The sequence below is a fragment of the Nerophis lumbriciformis genome, linkage group LG06 (genome assembly GCF_033978685.3).
Source record: "Nerophis lumbriciformis linkage group LG06, RoL_Nlum_v2.1, whole genome shotgun sequence".
In the NCBI taxonomy this organism is placed as follows: Eukaryota; Metazoa; Chordata; class Actinopteri; order Syngnathiformes; family Syngnathidae; genus Nerophis; species Nerophis lumbriciformis.
In genome coordinates, this window is record NC_084553.2 from 13,065,201 (window position 1) to 13,085,764 (window position 20,564).

Genomic DNA, 20,564 nt, shown 5'->3' on the forward strand with positions numbered 1-20,564 from the left:
TTTGTTATGTGACCCTTGATGGAAAAAGTATGGACAACTCTAAATTTAGCTGTTAATCAAAAGTTATGAGACATATTGAGAAAACTAGCAGTCAATTGGTTATTTGTTTTTATCAAGTTGATGATTAATAAATATTTAAACAATTTTGTGGTTATATATATTCGTAAACATGAACATTAGCCTAATTGTCACTGATTCAATGACCCAGCATCATGGAAGTGCAGCTAATGTAAAAGACTTTGCCAACCTTTACAGATTTTAATGAAGATCACATCTGGTGTTCAGTTGGTTCCAAAGTGTTGCACACATACATAATTATAACATACAGAAGACACAGGCTGCCTAAAAAGGTTACATCTATTCAGTAAAATGTGCTTGATTTCCGCTGCTCTCACCAACACAGACGTGTTTGCAAAGCTGATACTTATAAGAGAATGTCTCATTGCACACATTGCAGCTGAATGGTTTCTCACCCGTGTGCGTTCGCATGTGTGTCACCAAACTGCTTTTTGCTGAGAATCTTTGGCCGCAAACAGAGCAAGAAAAGGCTTTCTCTCCGCTGTGTGTCACCATGTGTATCCTTAAATGTTCCTTTTGAGTGAACGTTTTCTCGCATACCGAGCAGGCGAACGGTCTCTCGCCGGTGTGCGTTCGCATGTGGTTAACCAGTTTGGACTGAAATCGGAAGCTTGCGTTGCAGACTGAGCAGGAGAAGGGTTTTTCCCCCGTGTGTATTCGTGTGTGCTCTTTTAAACTCATTTTTCGGGGGAATTTTTTACCGCAAAATAAGCAGACGAAAGGCTTCTCGCCGGTGTGCGACCTCGTGTGTCTCAGCAATGATGAATGGACACTAAAACTCATGCTGCAGACTGAGCACTTAAACGGTTTCTCACCAGTATGCGTTCGCATGTGGTTGATGAATGTGGACTGAAACCTAAAAGTCATGTTGCAGACCGAACATGAATATGGCTTTTCTCCGGCGTGTTTTTGTGTGTGCGCTATCCAATCTTCCCTTTGAGCGAACCTTTCGTTGCAAAATGAGCAGGAAATGAGCTTTTCCCCTGTGTGACATCTCATGTGTCTTTGCAAATTCTTCCTGTGGGCAAATATTTTGTCACATTGAGAGCATTTAAAATGTTTGTCAGCGAGAGAGTCTTCATCATCCGTGTCAGGAGAGCGCGACGTTGTGTTGTCGCTATCCGACAGCGGAGCCAAGAGGCCATCTGCATCCGATATTCTCCTCTCCTCACTTTGACTGTGATCAAGCTGTTTACTCTGAGCTTCAGCCTCATCGCCTTCGCTCTTCACAATCACACAAGTCACTGCGAACTTGCTAATGTCAGCCTGGTCCTGAGTCCACATTTGCTCTTCCTCTTTAAAACCAGAGGGCCGTGGCTCCTCTTGCTCCATCCTGGAGCTGCACCTTTGCTGGTTGGAGGAAATATCTTCTTCACCGACATCTGCAGGACATAAAAGAACCCAAAGGCACATGCTTAGGACGCATATTAATGTGGCTGCAAACAGGCACAGGTATAGGACTATCTTGCAGGTGGACACACAAAACCTGCAGCAATATATTTAATAATACCACCATTTGACAACTAAACAATAACACAAGGCGACTCGGTAAAGAATCTGGGTATTATCTTCGACCCAACTCTCGTTTGAGTCACACATTAAGAGTGTTACTAAAACGGCCTTCTTTCATCTCCGTAATATCGCTAAAATTCATTCCATTTTGTCCACTAGCGACGCTGAGATCATTATTCATGCGTTCGTTACGTCTCGTCTCGATTACTGTAACGTATTATTTTCGGGTCTCCCTATGTCTAGCATTAAAAGATTACAGTTGGTACAAAATGCGGCTGCTAGACTTTTGACAAGAACAAAAAAGTTTGATCATATTACACCTATACTGTATATACCTTTATATACCTATACATATATACCTATACTGTCTCACCTGCACTGGCTTCCTGTGCACTTAAGATGTGACTTTAAGGTTTTACTACTTACGTATAAAATACTACACGGTCTAGCTCCGTCCTATCTTGCTGATTGTATTGTACCATATGTCCCGGCAAGAAATCTGCGTTCAAAGAACTCCGGCTTATTAGTGATTCCCAGAGCCCATAAAAAGTCTGCAGGCTATAGAGCGTTTTCTATTGGGGCTCCAGTACTCTGGAATGCCCTCCTGGTAACAGTTAGATATGCTACCTCAGTAGAAGCATTTAAGTCCCATCTTAAAACTCATTTGTATACTCTAGCCTTTAAATAGACCCCCTTTTTAGACCAGTTGATCTGCCGTTTTTTTTCTTTTCTGCTCTGCCCCCCTCTCCTTTGTGGAAGGGGGGCACAGGTCCGGTGGCCATGGATGAAGTGCTGGCTGTCCAGAGTCGGGATCCAGGGTGGACCGCTCTCCTGTGCATTGGTTGGGGACATCTCTGCGCTGCTGACCTGTCTCTGCTCGGGATGGTCTCCTGCTGGCCCCACTATGGACTGGACTCTCACTATTATGTTAGATCCACTATGGACTGGACTCTCACTATTATGTTAGATCCACTATGGACTGGACTCTCACTATTATGTTAGATCCACTATGGACTGGACTCTCACTATTATGTTAGATCCACTATGGACTGGACTCTCACTATTATGTTAGATCCACTATGGACTGGACTTTCACAATATTATGCTAGACCCACTCAATGCCCATTGCATCTGGTCTCCCCTAGAGAGAGAGAGGGGGGGGGGGGTCACCCACATCTGCGGTCCTCTCAAAGGTTTCTCATTGTCATTCTCATTGACATCCCACTGGGTTGTGAGTTTTTCCTTGCCCTTATGTGGGCTCTGAACCGAGGATGTCGTTTTGGCTTGTGCAGCCCTTTGAGACACTTGTGACTTAGGGCTATATAAATAAAAATTGATTGATATATCATCTTTTCCTTGAAAAACTATTTCAGAATCAGATTTATTAGCCAAGTATGTTATGAATAATGATTAAGTATAACCGTTATTAAACATAACATAACATATTAATCCCGGTAACAGTTAGAGATGCTACCTCAGTAGAAGCATTTTTAAGTCCCATCTTAAAACTAATTTGTATACTCTAGCCTTTAAATAGACCCGCCTTTTAGACCAGTTGACCTGCCGTCTCTTTTCTGCTCTGCCCCCCTCTCCTTTGTGGACCACAGATGAGGCGCTAGCTGTTCAAAGTCGGGACCCGGGGGTGGAACACTCATCTGTGCATCAGTTGGGGACGTCTCTGCGCTGCTGACTTGTCTCCACTCAAGATTGATTGAGACTTTTTTTTTAGTACAGTACATATTCCGTACAATTGACCACTAAATGGTAACACCCGAATAAGTTTTTCAACTTGTTTAAGTCGGGGTCCACGTTAATCAATTCATGGTACAAATATATACTATCAGCATAATACAGTCATCACACAAGTTAATCATCAGAGTATATACAGGTAAAAGCCAGTAAATTAGAATATTTTGAAAAACTTGATTTATTTCAGTAATTGCATTCAAAAGGTGTAACTTGTACATTATATTTATTCATTGCACACAGACTGATGCATTCAAATGTTTATTTCATTTAATTTTGATGATTTGAAGTGGCAACAAATGAAAATCCAAAATTCCGTGTGTCACAAAATTAGAATATTACTTAAGGCTAATACAAAAAAGGGATTTTTAGAAATGTTGGCCAACTGAAAAGTATGAAAATGAAAAATATGAGCATGTACAATACTCAATACTTGGTTGGAGCTCCTTTTGCCTCAATTACTGCGTTAATGCGGCGTGGCATGGAGTCGATGAGTTTCTGGCACTGCTCAGGTGTTATGAGAGCCCAGGTTGCTCTGATAGTGGCCTTCAACTCTTCTGCGTTTTTGGGTCTGGCATTCTGCATCTTCCTTTTCACAATACCCCACAGATTTTCTATGGGGCTAAGGTCAGGGGAGTTGGCGGGCCAATTTAGAACAGAAATACCATGGTCCGTAAACCAGGCACGGGTAGATTTTGCGCTGTGTGCAGGCGCCAAGTCCTGTTGGAACTTGAAATCTCCATCTCCATAGAGCAGGTCAGCAGCAGGAAGCATGAAGTGCTCTAAAACTTGCTGGTAGACGACTGCGTTGACCCTGGATCTCAGGAAACAGAGTGGACCGACACCAGCAGATGACATGGCACCCCAAACCATCACTGATGGTGGAAACTTTACACTAGACTTCAGGCAACGTGGATCCTGTGCCTCTCCTGTCTTCCTCCAGACTCTGGGACCTCGATTTCCAAAGGAAATGCAAAATTTGCATGGTTGGGTGATGGTTTGGGGTGCCATGTCATCTGCTGGTGTCGGTCCACTCTGTTTCCTGAGATCCAGGGTCAACGCAGCCGTCTACCAGCAAGTTTTAGAGCACTTCATGCTTCCTGCTGCTGACCTGCTCTATGGAGATGGAGATTTCAAGTTCCAACAGGACTTGGCGCCTGCACACAGCGCAAAATCTACCCGTGCCTGGTTTACGGACCATGGTATTTCTGTTCTAAATTGGCCCGCCAACTCCCCTGACCTTAGCCCCATAGAAAATCTGTGGGGTATTGTGAAAAGGAAGATGCAGAATGCCAGACCCAAAAACGCAGAAGAGTTGAAGGCCACTATCAGAGCAACCTGGGCTCTCATAACACCTGAGCAGTGCCAGAAACTCATCGACTACATGCCACGCCGCATTAACGCAGTAATTGAGGCAAAAGGAGCTCCAACCAAGTATTGAGTATTGTACATGCTCATATTTTTCATTTTCATACTTTTCAGTTGGCCAACATTTCTAAAAATCCCTTTTTTGTATTAGCCTTAAGTAATATTCTAATTTTGTGACACACGGAATTTTGGATTTTCATTTGTTGCCACTTCAAATCATCAAAATTAAATGAAATAAACATTTGAATGCATCAGTCTGTGTGCAATGAATAAATATAATGTACAAGTTACACCTTTTGAATGCAATTACTGAAATAAATCAAGTTTTTCAAAATATTCTAATTTACTGGCTTTTACCTGTACATTGAATTATTTACATTATTTACAATCCGGGGGGTGGGATGTGGAGGGGGTTGGGGCGGGGGAGGGGGGATTAGGTTGGGTTACTATCAGCATACTTCAGTCATCAACAATTATATCATCTGAGAAATGGACATAGTAACAGTGTAGGTCTGACTTTGTAGGATATGTACAGCGAGTGGTGAACATAGTGAGCTCAGAAAGCATAAGAACAAGTATATACTGTACATTTGATTATTTACAATCCGGGGAGGTGGGATGTGGTGGGGGGAGGGGGTTAGTCTAGGGTTGTAGCTGCCTGGAGGTGTTCTTTTAGTGCGGTTTTGAAGGAGGATAGATATGCACTTTCTTTTACACCTGTTGGGAGTGCATTCCATATTGATGTGGCATAGAAGGAGAATGAGTTAAGACCTTTGTTGGATCGGAATCTGGGTTTGACGTGGTTTGTGGAGCTCCCCCTGGTGTTGTGGTTATGGCGGTCATTTACGTTATGGAAGTAGTTTGACATGTACTTCGGTATCAGGGAGGTGTAGCGAATTTTATAGACTAGGCTCAGTGCAAGTTGTTTTACTCTGTCCTCCACCCCGAGCCAGCCCACTTTGGAGAAGTGGGTAGGAGTGAGGTGATCTCCGGCTGGCCCCAATATGGACTGGACTCTCAAACTATTAACTGGATCCACTCGACGTCCATTGCACTGCGTCCCACATCTGCAGCCCCATCCAAGTTTTCTCATTGTAGCCCATTTTGGGTTGAGTTTTTCCTTGCCCTGATGTGGGATCTGAGCCGAAGATGCTTGTGCAGCCCTTTGAGACACTTGTGATTTAGGGCTGTATAAATAAACTTTGATTGATTGATATTAGAATAAGAAGAGAACCAACCTCCTGTGCGTGACTCCGTTTGAGGCTTGATAACAGCGTCCAGTAGTTGTCGTTGTCGCTCGTTCTCCTCTTTCGTCCGACAAAGTTCCTCCTCGTACTCCGCTATCGTTTTTTCCAGCACTACAAATATTTCTTCCACGGCAGCAGTCAGCCGCTCGTTCACCAACGCTCGCAGCATTTGAACTTTACACATTTTCACAACAACAACAATTAGCATGTGATGCTAACTTCCGCCTCTCTTTGTTAGCAGCTAACACGCTAAGCTATCTTGAGAAACCAGGGCAAAACACAAAACAATGAGGTTTCTTTCATTTCACAGCATATGCTTGTACCGAATAAATTATTGTAATGGTAATGAACACCGTGAACAAAGTATGAAGCTTATTAAGACGGCGAAGTAAATAGTTAAGTCACACAGTTTCGCGAACTTAAATGATTGCTAATGCTAAGCATATGATTTCTACCGGAAGTGGTGGTACGGCAACCCCACGTGGACAAACTTTCGCAGTCTCCTTGTTAGCAGCTAACATGCTAAACTACCTTTAGGAGCCTGATACGGAATTATCATAATAATATATATCATAATATCAACCAAATTTTGTATAAAAACGTAACGAACCAAATAAGATGCATTTAACAACAACAGTACTATATTTTTTATTTTATTTTATTTTTTTATTGAACAACAACATACATTTATAATTCACTCAACAGTCAAGGCGCTTTCAAAAACAATGAAAGAAACAAAAGCAAATATATTTAATATTAATAAATAATTAAAATAAAAAATGAAAGAAAAAAAAAGACAAAAAGGGGTACCGAAATCACTTTAATTTGTTATTTAAAAATATATCAATTTAAGGGCGTTTCTACTCCTAATCATTCTAAAATATTTGATTGATAATTGTAAACCATTAAACCAATTAGAAAATGTAGGCCTTACTTCCACAAATCGACATTTATGAAGAAAAAAATTTTGCTTGGAGCATAATAATGTTGACAAACATTTCTATGTTACAGTCGTTTATAAAAATATCAACTTTGATCTCTTCTATAGTGAATGGGGACATCTCCACACCCTTGAGTCTCAGCCTTAACAACAACATTAGTAACTCTGCACTTCGACGAGGACCCTTAGGTCCTTTTCATTTATTTATTTATTTCATATTGTATTATAATCCTTGAACAAAGTAACAGTGAAGCTCATGTGAATAATCACTGAATGGAGAACTGGGGGTGGGATTAAATAAGTTATCTTCTTCCCGCTCCCTTTCAGGCAAAACTGGACAATCATGCATTACATACTATACATGACCTTTTGCACTATATTAATTTATATTATTATGTGTTGTCAACTTTGTACTTTTTTTGTTATTATTATTTTTTATGTCATTGCCTGAAATTTAAAAAAAAAAAAAAAAAAAAAAAAAAGAGCCTTAGGTCCTTTAGTTTCAGTGACGTCATAGATTTGGAGCTTGTGGGTGGATCGTTGCCTCCTAAAAGAAACTACACACATCACAAATGTTTCTAGAAACGGTGTCTATTTACATACAATTATAAAGTTGTTATTTGTTTGACAAAGCAACAATAGTACAAAATAATCGTCTAAATATCGGTGCTCCACGGCATGGTCGACAGATATGACGTTGCCAGATGTGAAATGACACACTTCCTTACTAGAATCTTAAAATAACGGCATTTAAATAAGTATTTTACATGCCAGTTTTGACGTTCCTCCGAAAAATCTGCCACGGTAAGAAATAATTAAAAAAAATACCACATGCAGTGTAGCGTGTATTCTATACTGTTAAAATAAGAATGACAAATGTGATGACAACAGCGCCTCCACCTGGCTGTAACGAGGCATGTGAGACAATGCCAAATTTAAATCGCAGGGCAGGATGTAACCGGGTTCTGTGTGTGTTTGCTGGCAGACATTAATTAATCAAAGTATTATGTAATATACATTCTTGTATAATTATTATTATTTATCATACAGCGAGTGAAATTGTCGTCTGGCAACTTTAGCTATGGTGGAGAGGGGAGGGGCTAAAGCAAGTTGAGGGCAACCAAGTCGTCAGTTTGTTGCAAATAAAAGCATATTCTATTCGTGATTGTGTGTATGTATGTGGTTTATTGTCTAGTGTTCATAACTAAAGTGGAATGTTGTATGTCGAGGAGGTAAACTGACGTTTCACTCTGCATTGCAAAGCTTATCGCACGAATTATTTTGTCCCAGTGGAGTTGCCGTACTTTTTCCGATAGACACCTGGAAGGCTGTTAAAGCCAAGATGGAGTTATTGTAAAGTGTCTTGATCCTCGTCATTTGTGGTTGTTTCTTGTTTAACCGATACACATTTGTTCTTATGTCTGTTATGTTGTTTAAAACATATCGAAGCGCCTTTATCGACGGATAAACTCGCCCGTCAAGCTACCTTAGCGTGTTAGCTGCCAACAAGGAGACGAGGAAGTATTTGTTGTTATTGTGGGTAAATGTGTCCATTCAGCCATTAATTGCTGCCGTTGAAGATATATTTGTAGTGTTCGAAAGAACGATAGTGGAGTACGAGGAGGAAGAAACAAAAGAGGAGAACGAGCATCAAATGGAGTCACACAGAGCAGGTTTGTTCTCTTTTTATTCTTAAACGTCTATCCATCCATCCATTCATCTTCTTCCGCTTATCCGAGGTCGGGTCGCGGGGGCAGCAGCCTAAGCAGGGAAGCCCAGACTCTCCTCTCCCCGGCCACTTAGTTCCCAGGCCAGCCGGGAGACATAGTCTTCCCAACGTGTCCTGGGCATACTTGCCAAACTTGAGACCTCCGAATTCGGGAGATGGGTCGGGGGGTTGAGGTGCAGGCAGAATACCCCTTCCCCTTTGAGCTGTCCTGGATGAAATGTAATCCTTTTTTCCAATCATTTTGGAACTTGCAAGCGTATTTCTTCTTCTTACTCGTCGTCGCCATGTCTCTTCTTCGTTCTTCTGCTTCGTCTCCTTCTTGTTGTGTTTGCAGTTGTGCACTGAGCTCCAAAAGCCATAGATGTTATTGTAGCGTCCCGGAAGAGTTAGTGCTGCAAGGGGTTCTGGGTATTTGTTCTGTTGTATTTATGTTGTGTTACGGTGCGGATGTTCTCCCAAAATGTGTTTGTCATTCTTGTTTGGTGTGGGTTCACAGTGTGGCGCATATTTGTAACAGTGTTAAAGTTGTTTGTTCCTTTTTAGTCAAAAATTAAATCATGTATTTACCTGCAAGCCTTGTCCGGTCCTGTCCGTTTGCATCTTGGGAAAACAATCCTCGCAGTAAGTTGCGAAAAGATCCACGTATTGTCAAAATTAAGGCCGGGGGGCCGCACGCGGCCTGTTGAGATTTTCAATCTGGCCCGTCGGACATTCACAAATATTTTTTTTAGCCATTATGATGTGCAGTTATGTTTTCAATTTACCGTAAGTCTTGAACTATACAAAGTATAGTATTTCATGCTTTTGCAGGATATATTAGTTACTATGATAATCTAAGTCACATATTTTTACAAGAAAGTTCTAAAGCTTAGTGATATATCAGATTGTAAGTAGTTTTTTTTTTACCTTGGGGCGGTATAGCTCGGTTAGTAGAGTGACCGTGCCAGCAACTTGAGGGCTCCAGGTTCGATCCCCGCTTCCGCCATCCTAGTCACTGCCATTGTGCCCTTGGGCAAGCCACTTTACCCACCTGCTCCCAGTGCCCCCCCACACTGGTTTAAATGTCCATCCATCCATCCATTTTCTACCGCTTATTCCCTTCGGGGTCGCGGGGGGCGCTGGAGCCTATCTCAGCTACAATCGGGCGGAAGGCGGGGTACACCCTGGACAAGTCGCCACCTCATCACAGAGCCAACACAGATAGACAGACAACATTCACACTCACATTCACACTAGGGCCAATTTAGTGTTGCCAATCAACCTATCCCCAGGTGCATGTCTTTGGAGGTGGGAGGAAGCCGGAGTACTCGGAGGGAACCCACGCAGTCACGGGGAGAACATGCAAACTCCACACAGAAAGATCCCAAGCCCGGGATTGAACTCAGGACCTTCGTATTGTGAGGCACATGCACTAACCCCTGTTGCAATGGGCTGCACATATCATATCTAAATGATAGATACAAACTCACAATTTAGATAAAGTTGAAACTATATGATTATAAAGTCATAATTATGAGTTGAATATTCACAACAAGTTTACTATCATTTACCCAGTGTGACACTCTCCCCAGGTCCTGATTTAAAGGGGAACATTATCACAATTTCAGAATGGTTAAAACCATTAAAAATCAGTTCCCAGTGGCTTATTTTATTTTTCGAAGTTTTTTTCAAAATTTTACCCATCACGCAATATCCCTAAAAATGCTTCAAAGTGCCTGATTTTAACCATCGTTATATACACCCGTCCATTTTCCTGTGACGTCACATAGTGAAGCCAACTCAAACAAACATGGCGCATAGAACAGCAAGCTATAGCGACATTAGCTCGGATTCAGACTCGGATTTCAGCGGCTTAAGCGATTCAACAGATTACGCATGTATTGAAACGGATGGTTGTAGTGTGGAGGCAGGTAGCGAAAACGAAATTGAAGAAGAAACTGAAGCTATTGAGCCATATCGGTTTGAACCGTATGCAAGCGAAACCGACGAAAACGACACGACAGCCAGCGACACGGGAGAAAGCGAGGACGAATTCGGCGATCGCCTTCTAACCAACGATTGGTATGTGTTTGTTTGGCATTAAAGGAAACTAACAACTATGAACTAGGTTTACAGCATATGAAATGCATTTGGCAACAACATGCACTTTGAGAGTGCAGACAGCCCAATTTTCATCAATTAATATATTCTGTAGACATACCCTCATCCGCTGATCTGTCCAGTTTTGGAGTTGATGTCAGCAGGCCAGGGAAGCTAGGGTCGATATTCTTCTCTTGATCATCTTCGGTGGCATAAGGGACGGTGTGAGCCAAGACATCCAGGGGGTTTAGCTCGCTCGTCTGCGGGAACAAACTGCCGCCATTGCTTGCCGTGCTACCGAGGTCCTTTGTCCCTGAATGGCTCACACACTCCGGCAGATTCAATGGGGGTCTGGCGGCAGATTTCTTTGACTTTATCGTTGGAAATGCATCTGCTTTGAGTGTCGCAGGATATCCACACATTCTTGCCATCTCTGTCGTAGCATAGCTTTCGTCGGTAAAGTGTGCAGAACAAACGTCCAATTTCTTGCCACTTTCGCATCTTTGGGCCACTGGTGCAACTTGAATCCGTCCCTGTTCGTGTTGTTACACCCTCCGACAACACACCAACGAGGCATGATGTCTCCAAGGTACGGAAAACAGTCGAAAAAACGGAAAATAACAGAGCTGATTTGACTCGGTGTTTGTAATGTGTTTGAGAAAGTGGCGGATTGCTTCCCGATGTGACGTCACATTGTGACGTCATCGCTCCGAGAGAGAATAATAGAAAGGCGTTTAATTCGCCAAAATTCACCCATTTAGAGTTCGGAAATCGGTTAAAAAAATATGTTGTTTTTTCTGCAACATCAAGGTATATATTGACACTTACATAGGTCTGGTGATAATGTTCCCCTTTAAGTTATTTTCTAGGTCATTTAAGGTAGAGGCAGTACTGTACAGAGTTGTGTCGTCTGCATACATAACCATATTGGTGTGTGTTGTAACATACACTGATCATTAGTCAAAATAATAAAATAAAGGACCTAAGCAGCTTCCTTGAGGCACGCCGCAGTAATTGTACTTGCGTTCAGATAGGCTACCATTAAAACACACTCTCTGTGATCTTCCTGATACTTAGCTCAACATCCAAGAAAGTGACATACTATTAAAACCATATTTTCTCAGTTTGGAGATCTTATAAGCCGCAGGGTTCAAAGTGTAGGAAAAAAGTAGAGGCAGTACTGTACAGAGTTGTGTCGTCTGCATACATAGCCATATTGGTGTGTGTTGTAACACACACTGATCATTAGTAAAAATAATAAAATAAAGGACCTAAGCAGCTTCCTTGAGGCACGCCGCAGTAATTGTACTTGCGTTCAGATAGGCTACCATTAAAACACACTCTCTGTGATCTTCCTGATAGATAGCTCAACATCCAAGAAAGTGACATACTATTAAAACCATATTTTCTCAGTTTGGAGATCTTATAAGCCGCAGGGTTCAAAGTGTAGGAAAAAAGTAGAGGCAGTACTGTACAGAGTTGTGTCGTCTGCATACATAACCATATTGGTGTTTGTTGTAACACACACTGATCATTAGTGAAAATAATAAAATAAAGGACCTAAGCAGCTTCCTTGAGGCACGCCGCAGTAATTGTACTTGCGTTCAGATAGGCTACCATTAAAACACACTCTCTGTGATCCTCCTGATAGATAGCTCAACATCCAAGAAAGTGACATACTATTAAAACCGTATTTTCTCAGTTTGGAGATCTTATAAGCCGCAGGGTTCAAAGTGTAGGAAAAAAGTAGCGGCTCTGTCCGGAATTACGGTATGTGTTCTTGTCTCCTGCAGATTTTCCCTCACAGCAGCTTCAGTGGAGTTCCAGGGTGGAGCGAGAGGAGCCACAGTCCCCTCGCATCAAAGAGGAAGAAGAGGAGCAAGCGTGGACTCAGGAAGAGGGCGACAACAGAAAGCTTCCCGTGATTTGTGTGATCGTGAAGAGTGAAGATGACGACGAGGAAGCTCAGTGGTCCCAGCTCGACGACAGTCAAAGCGAGGCGAAGAGATGTCCAGAAGCAGACAGCCCCTTAGCGCCGCTTTGGGACGGCGATGACGCAACGTCACACTCGGCCGACACTGATGATGAGGACTCTAAAGTGGACACAGACTTTACATCCTCTCAATGTGACAACACTTTTGACAGGAAGAGGACTTTAAAGAGATGCGCGACGATCCAAACAGGAGAAAAAACGTTCGGCTGCTCAGCTTGTGGGGAAACATTCTCTGGAAGGGAACACCTAATAGAACACGCCAAAACACACACCGGACAAAAAACCTTTTCTTGCTCAGTCTGCGACATGATGTTCAGTTTCCAATCGACGTTGATGCGGCACATGATCACACACTCCGGCGAAAAGGGCGTTTACCTGCTCGGTCTGTGGCAAAGGGTTCTCCAGAAAGATGAATTTGACGACGCACACGAGAACACACACGGGAGAAAAGCCCTTCACGTGTTCCGTCTGCGACTCCAGTTTTCGATTCCAGTCGACGTTGGTTAACCACATGAGAACGCACACGGGTGAGAAACCTTTTACCTGCTCAGTCTGCGACATGAGCTTTAGTGTTCATTCATCGTGGCTCAGGCACATGAGAACGCACACCGGGGAAAAACCATTTGTGTGCTCGGTTTGCGGCAAAGGATTCACCCGCAAGGTGAATCTAAAAGAACACACTATAACGCACACCGGAGAAAAGCCCTTTTCCTGCTCAGTCTGCAACACGAGTTTTAGTTTCTATTCATCAATGTTGAGACACATGAGGACACACAGTGAGTAGAACTGATTCTGCTTGTTAATTGTTAATGTAAAAATGAATAGAATTGTTTGTATTTAAATGTGATTTTGAGCAGTATGGCATTAAACTGTTGTTAAAAATACATCTACAATTTGTAAAATTTGTACTCAGAACAAGGCATGGCATGTTTATTTATCCAGCTCAATTTTCTACGCAAGGCTATTCAAAGTGCTTTATAGATGCATAAAATTAAAAGAAGGCAAATAATGAATAAAAGTACAATCCAAAAAATTAATTATCAACAAAGTTGTCAAGTTAAAGATAAAGTCTCAACGATTGTCACACACACACACACACACACACACACACTAGATGTGGTGAAATGTGCCCTCTGCATTTAAACCACCCCCATGTTCACCCCCTGGGAGGTGAGGGGAGCAGTGAGCAGTAGCATGTGCCATGCTCGGGGAATCATTTGGTGATTTAACCCCCAATTCCAACCCTTGATGTTGAGTGCCAAGCAGGGAGGTAATTGGTCCCATTTTTTGTAGTCTTTGGTATCAATCAATCAATCAATGTTTATTTATATAGCCCTAAATCACGAGTGTCTCAAAGGACTCGGCGGGGGTTTCAACTCAAAACCTTCACAGTCCCAGGGCGGACACTCTAACCACAAGGCCACTGAGCTAAGTGTACATCTAAAAGGAAGTGTTTTTGTTCTGGATTTGAACTTTGCCAATGTTGAGGCCTGGTCTCACATCTTCTGCAAGACTGTTCCAGATTTTAGGAGAATAAAACTGAAACGCAGACTCTGACTCTGGGCACCAGCTTAGACCACTCCCTGAAGTTCTCCGAGCCCAAAATGGTTCAACATGTCAGAGATGTACTTTGGCGCTAGACCATGAAAAGACTTGTCAGAACTGTTTTAAAGTCTTATTTTCTCGGCAACAGGAAGCCATCGTAGTGACACTTAGCACTGGGCCGATATGGTTGTATTTCCTGGTTCTAGTCAGGACTATGGCATACTACAACCTCTGCAAAATACTATGGAATCACCAGACTTGGAAGATGTCCATTCAAGTAATTTTGTAGAAATAAAGCGAATAACAGACATGACACAAAACTAGAGTCATTTCAAATTGCAACATTCTGGCTACAAGAAACACTAAAAGAAATGAAGAAAATAAGTTATTGTAGTCAGTAACAGTTTCCTTTTTGTATCAAGCAGAGTGAACCAAAATGGATTTACTCAATTCTAAGGGGACAATTATGGAATTTTGAAAAACTAACAAAAAAAACTGAACTTTCCTCCAGAAGGTCTGATCTTTGTCCATGAGATGTCAGATGAAACAAAAATGTAGCTGTTTGGCCACAATACCCAGCAATGTGTTTGGAGGAGAAAAGGTGAGGCCTTTAATCCCAGGAACACCATTCCTACTGCCAAGCATGGTGGTGGTAGTATTATTCTGGGCCTGTTTTGCTGCCAATGGAACTGGTGGAACTGGTGCTTTACAGAGAGTAAATGGGACAATGAAAAAGGAGGATTACCTCCAAATTCTTCAGGACAACCTAAAATCATCAGCCCGGAGGTTGGGTCTTGGGCGCAGTTGGGTGTTCCAACAGGAGAAGGACCCCAAACACACATCAAAAGTGGTAAAGGAATGGCTAAATCCGGCTCGTATTAAGGTTTTAGAATGGCTTTCCCAAAGTCCTGACTTAAACATGTGGACAATGCTGAAGAAACAAGTCTAAGTCCGAAAACCAATACATTTAGCTGAACTGCACCAATTTTGTCAAGAGGAGTGGTCAAAATTTCAAATTCATCACCAAAATTGATAATGTATGTTGCTGTATGTATACTTTTGACCCATCAGATTTGAGTAGACGGCTGCGTTGACCCTGGATCTCAGGAAACAGAGTGGACCGACACCAGCTGGACTGCTGCTGAGTGGTCCAAAGTCATGTTTTCTGACGAAAGCAAATTTTGCATTTCCTTTGGAAATCGAGGTCCCAGAGTCTGGAGGAAGACAGGAGAGGCACAGGATCCACATTGCCTGAAGTCTAGTGTAAAGTTTCCACCATCAGTGATGGTTTGGGGTGCCATGTCATCTGCTGGTGTCGGTCCACTCTGTTTCCTGAGATCCAGGGTCAACGCAGCCGTCTACCAGCAAGTTTTAGAGCACTTCATGCTTCCTGCTGCTGACCTGCTCTATGGAGATGGAGATTTCAAGTTCCAACAGGACTTGGCGCCTGCACACAGCGCAAAATCTACCCGTGCCTGGTTTACGGACCATGGTATTTCTGTTCTAAATTGGCCCGCCAACTCCCCTGACCTTAGCCCCATAGAAAATCTGTGGGGTATTGTGAAAAGGAAGATGCAGAATGCCAGACCCAAAAACGCAGAAGAGTTGAAGGCCACTATCAGAGCAACCTGGGCTCTCATAACACCTGAGCAGTGCCAGAAACTCATCGACTCCATGCCACGCCGCATTAACGCAGTAATTGAGGCAAAAGGAGCTCCAACCAAGTATTGAGTATTGTACATGCTCATATTTTTCATTTTCATACTTTTCAGTTGGCCAACATTTCTAAAAATCCCTTTTTTGTATTAGCCTTAAGTAATATTCTAATTTTGTGACACACGGAATTTTGGATTTTCATTTGTTGCCACTTCAAATCATCAAAATTAAATGAAATAAACATTTGAATGCATCAGTCTGTGTGCAATGAATAAATATAATGTACAAGTTACACCTTTTGAATGCAATTACTGAAATAAATCAAGTTTTTCAAAATATTCTAATTTACTGGCTTTTACCTGTGTGTATATATATATGTGTGTATATATATATATATATATATATATATATATATATATATATATATATATATATATATATATATATATATATATATATATATATGTGTGTGTGTGTGTGTGTGTGTGTGTATATATATATGTGTGTGTGTGTGTATATATATATATATATATATATATATATATATATATATATAAATCTTATCAAGCTCCTGAAACTGCAGTATTGCTACTATGGTGTTTTCAAGGCTTACGAAGATGCCCCAAAACCAGAGACTAAAAAGGTGTGCATTTAAAAAATACTAGATGTGAAGAAGTTAATTGGTTGTCTGTATCGTTCTTGGTATTGGCTTGAAAACCGCTGTTGTATATTGCTGGTCTTGTTATCCTCGTCCGGACCTGAGGACGACTTGGTGTTGTGAATGGATCAAAGATGACGCCGGTGAGGAATCGTTGAACAAAGGCTTTTATTTGATCAAGCGATCCCTTACAATTACAGGTGCTGCAGCAAACTTGGAGGACAAGTTAACTAAATTTAATCTCTCTCTTTTGCCAGGACAATTTTCCCTTAAATACCTTTTACATGAAGACACTTCCTCTTTGTTGTGCTGGCCTTTGGCTTCCTATCGGTGGTGGCTCCAATCGTATTTTGCTACTGTGATTATACTCCCACCATGAAATACAAACCCGTCATTCTTCTATAATTCCCAATGGCTTTGGGCGATGCGAGTTCAAGATGAGCTGTAATTGACACCTATCTAGGGCAGGCCTGCGCAATTATTTTAACTCGGGGGCCAAATTTAGAGAAAAAAATGTGTCTGGGGGCCGGTATATCTATTTTTAGGAAAACTAATACAAAACCTCACACTAAAGTCTGATTTAATGCTAAAAATTTGATGACAGACCGCCTTAAAAACAGAATGGAATTTTAAAATGTTTCTATGAACGATAAAACCCTGAACATTGAGAACATATGAGCGTCACACCCCCTCTCAATCGACATATATTACAATCAAGCCAAATGCAACAAAAATGCAACAAAAACATCGAAATATGAACGTAAAGGGTAAAAAAACAAAAAACATCTACAATCTGATATATGTGATACATCACTAAGCTTTAGAACTTTCTTGTAAAAATCTCCTTCCACGTCTGTCCCTGACACCCACATTTCAGGCTGGCCGCTCTGGAAACACTCTGTGGAAACGCTCCCCACCCACACTGCTTGGTGCCTCATCTGACCTGCTGTGACGTAGATTACCATAGTAACTATAGGGTTGTACGGTGACAATTTAATTTAATTTAGTAGCAAACAGCAATGAAACACAGCTTTTAAGAAGTGTGTGGTAGGCATATTGTTTGGAACAACGATGGGACGTTCTTCATCACTGAACAACCTACCGGTAAATACTATTGTCACTTCAAAGAGAGACTTTTTAAAATGTTTTCTTCATTTTTTTTTTTTTATCCACAGCTCCCGAAATTATGTTACAGATTGGAATATTTTGTGTTTGCTGTTATTGGAAATACCCATTGATATCATCGCAGTGTCTTTACGGACTATTTTATACATTTAACGGACCATAATTGTTGTCCAAAGTTACATATGCCCTCAAGTCCTTGAATGTAATTATTTGTTTAAGGAAAACATTTTGGTCATTTTTTTGCTTCAAACTTTTTGGGGACACTTTTGAGAATGTACTTTTCTATTCAGAAAAGCAAGGTCCATGCTGGCTTGCTCGGGGGAGTTTGTTGTGAAATAATCTTTAGAACCACTGGCTGAACACACTTCTAAAGTCTTCTCACAGGAGTTGCTCCAAAATGTCCATATTTTCCTCACTTTTCATCCCCCTTGACCAAAATAAAGTTAAAGTTAAAGTACCACTGATAGTCACACACACACCAGGTGTTGTGAAATTACTCTCTGCGTTTGACCCATCCCCTTGTTCCACCCCCTGGGAGGTGAGGGGAGCAGTGAGCTGCAGCGCTGGCCGCGCTCGGGAATCATTTTGGTGTATGTTTATATGTCGAAACATGATTGTTGTTTTCTTATGTGAACGGTAAGGAACACAAAGATACATAAATGAATAAGATATTCTTCATCTCAGTATGTTAATAATGACTAACTTAATTATATATTACAAAACTGTTGTATTACTCATTCACGGATGTCATTTTACTATTAAAAAAAAGTCAGTAAATGAATGTATATATTTGTAAACGCTCTGAAGTGGGAAAGGGGTAGGATTAAATAAGCTTCGCTTCTTCCTACTCTTTTTCGGACATGATGTAAAGTGAACTGATATGAAATTGTGTGATGCATTATGCTGTAAGTGTGTTCATGTTCGAAATAAACTAAAGAAAGAAAGAAAGATACAGACAGGACCCTGACTTAAACAAGTTGAAAATTGACCATTTAGTGGTCAATTGTACGGAATATGTACTGTACTGTGCAATCTACTAATAAAAGCTTCAATCAATCAATCAAAAACAGGACAGGACTAACAGAAATGGGGAAATCAAACACTATCTTACTATTCTATAAAAAAATGTCATACAGTATTTTATTTGGGTTTGATTCCTATTTCTAAATTTCTTCAACATCCTGTTTTATGCTCACAGAACCCAGAAAGTCAAAATAAGACAATTTATTGTTTATGGTAGACATTATATGTCCATTACCATGAATTGATTAACGTGGACTCCGACTAAAACAAGTGTTACAAAGAAGGCAACACATGATATAAGTGTCTATATTAGCTATATTAGCCTACTATCAAAGGCTGACACAAATCTTCGTTGACAGAAATGTTGTATTTTAATTTTTTATTCTACACATATTTGCAACATTGAAAATCATTAGTGAAATGGAGGCTTCTCACAGGATGAGATACCTTCTGGAAATTACTGGCTCAGAATGGCCAAAGGTATGGATGTGTGTGTCCAAGTTTAAGGAAATGGCAGGCGGTCAAATCATATCAGTGATATAGTTACAAAGATGGGAAGGGCTGTTGGTATTTCCAGGAAATGTCAGAATCAGAATCAGAATCAGAATCGTTTTATTGCCATTGTTTGAGAACGGGTTCACAAACTAGGATTTTTTCTTGGTGCAATCGTGCAACATAAAAGACATATAACACAGATTTGGTAATAACAAGAGCTGTAACTGAGCTATCAGATCTTGTTATAGACTTAGAAGGAATTCTAGGGAGCTACTGTTAATGCGCTGCTTTTGTTAATCCACCTTTTCTTTGTCAAATTGTTAAGAGTTTAGTCTTGTGTCATCTTGACTATTGTTCTACAGTCTGGGCGTCTGCTGCAATTGGTGAGATCAGTAAGCTCCAGATTGTCCAGAATAGGGCAGCAAGGCTGGTTCTTGGTTGTTCACTAAGAACCAATGTGAACCAAATGCATGCTTCTCTTTCCTGTCTAACAGTGCAGAACAGGTTGTCAGCTAATACTCTTATATTGTTCAAATCAGTAACCGGTAGTAAAACTCCTGCTTTTCTCATGGCCCAAATAGTTCACAGTAGCACTATATATAATCACAATACCAGGGCGTCCAGTGAGGGGCATTTTGTACTCCCTCGTCCCAGGAAGAATGCTTTGCGGAAATCTTTTATTTATAGATCTTTATCGCTCTGTACACCTCAAATTCTCACCGGCATTGAAAGTAAACAGGTTTTTAAAAAGAGAGTAATATTTTATCTGAGTATTTAAATTAGTTTGCTCGTTGATGATTTCTTTGGTTTTATATTGTGCAGTTATATTTATATGGTAATTATTATTCTGTGAATGTAAATTGTTTGCTTGTTTTCTTGTTTTGTTCCCAAACTCTTCCATTGAATTGTGGACCCCAGGAAGACTAGTGGGTTGTTGAGGCAACCAGCTAATGGGGATCCTTAATAAAAATCAAAAATCAAATCAAATCTTCTTCTAATGGATTTATTACAATTTTTGCAAGCTGGGCAACGTTTGATTGTAAATCCATCCATCCATCAAATAATGTAAATAATTAAATGTATATACTCTGATGATGATTAACTTGTGTGATGACCAGTGTTGGGACTAACGCGTTACAAAGTAACGCGTTACTGTAACGCCGTTACTATCGGCGGTAACTAGTAATCTAACGCGTTATTTTCTATATTCAGTAACTCCGTTACCGTTACTACATGATGCGTTACTGCGTTATTTTGCGTTATTTTTTATGTAGAAACTGAGAAGATCTGAGTGTTGCAGCGCTGCTGAAGAGGCGACAAATGTGTGTACGTGTGTGTGTGTGTGTGAGTGTGTGTGTGTGGGAGGGGGC

At 41.0% G+C, this 20,564-nt stretch overlaps 3 protein-coding genes across 3 annotated transcripts in view; 2 read left to right on the top strand and 1 right to left on the bottom strand.

The window, feature by feature from the left end:
- LOC133608483 (uncharacterized) overlaps positions 1-20,564 on the top strand; it is a 265,786-nt gene that overhangs the window by 75,307 nt on the left and 169,915 nt on the right. The gene's annotated exons all lie outside the window — the stretch shown is intronic.
- Positions 281-6,416, bottom strand: LOC133608475 (uncharacterized). The gene is made up of 2 exons (XM_061963722.2): positions 5,943-6,416; positions 281-1,460 (listed from the first exon to the last, which is right to left on the bottom strand). Exons 1-2 carry the CDS (start codon positions 6,157-6,159, stop codon positions 358-360), a joined length of 1,320 nt encoding a protein of 439 aa, XP_061819706.2. The 5' UTR covers positions 6,160-6,416; the 3' UTR covers positions 281-357.
- On the top strand, positions 8,002-13,202 carry LOC133608278 (uncharacterized). Its single transcript, XM_061963479.2, has 2 exons — positions 8,002-8,564; positions 12,493-13,202. The coding sequence occupies exons 1-2, from the start codon at positions 8,546-8,548 to the stop codon at positions 13,197-13,199; spliced, it is 726 nt and encodes a 241-aa protein (XP_061819463.2). The 5' UTR covers positions 8,002-8,545; the 3' UTR covers positions 13,200-13,202.

What these genes read in the sequence shown, in the direction of transcription:
- LOC133608475 (XM_061963722.2), bottom strand. Translation starts at nt 6,159, where the DNA reads ATGCTAATTGTTGTTGTTGTGAAAATGTGTAAAGTTCAAATGCTGCGA. An exon ending in AACGGAGTCACGCACAGGAG is followed by an intron (nt 1,461 to 5,942) that starts GTTGGTTCTCTT and finishes TATGTCCTGCAG; the next exon opens with ATGTCGGTGAAGAAGATATT.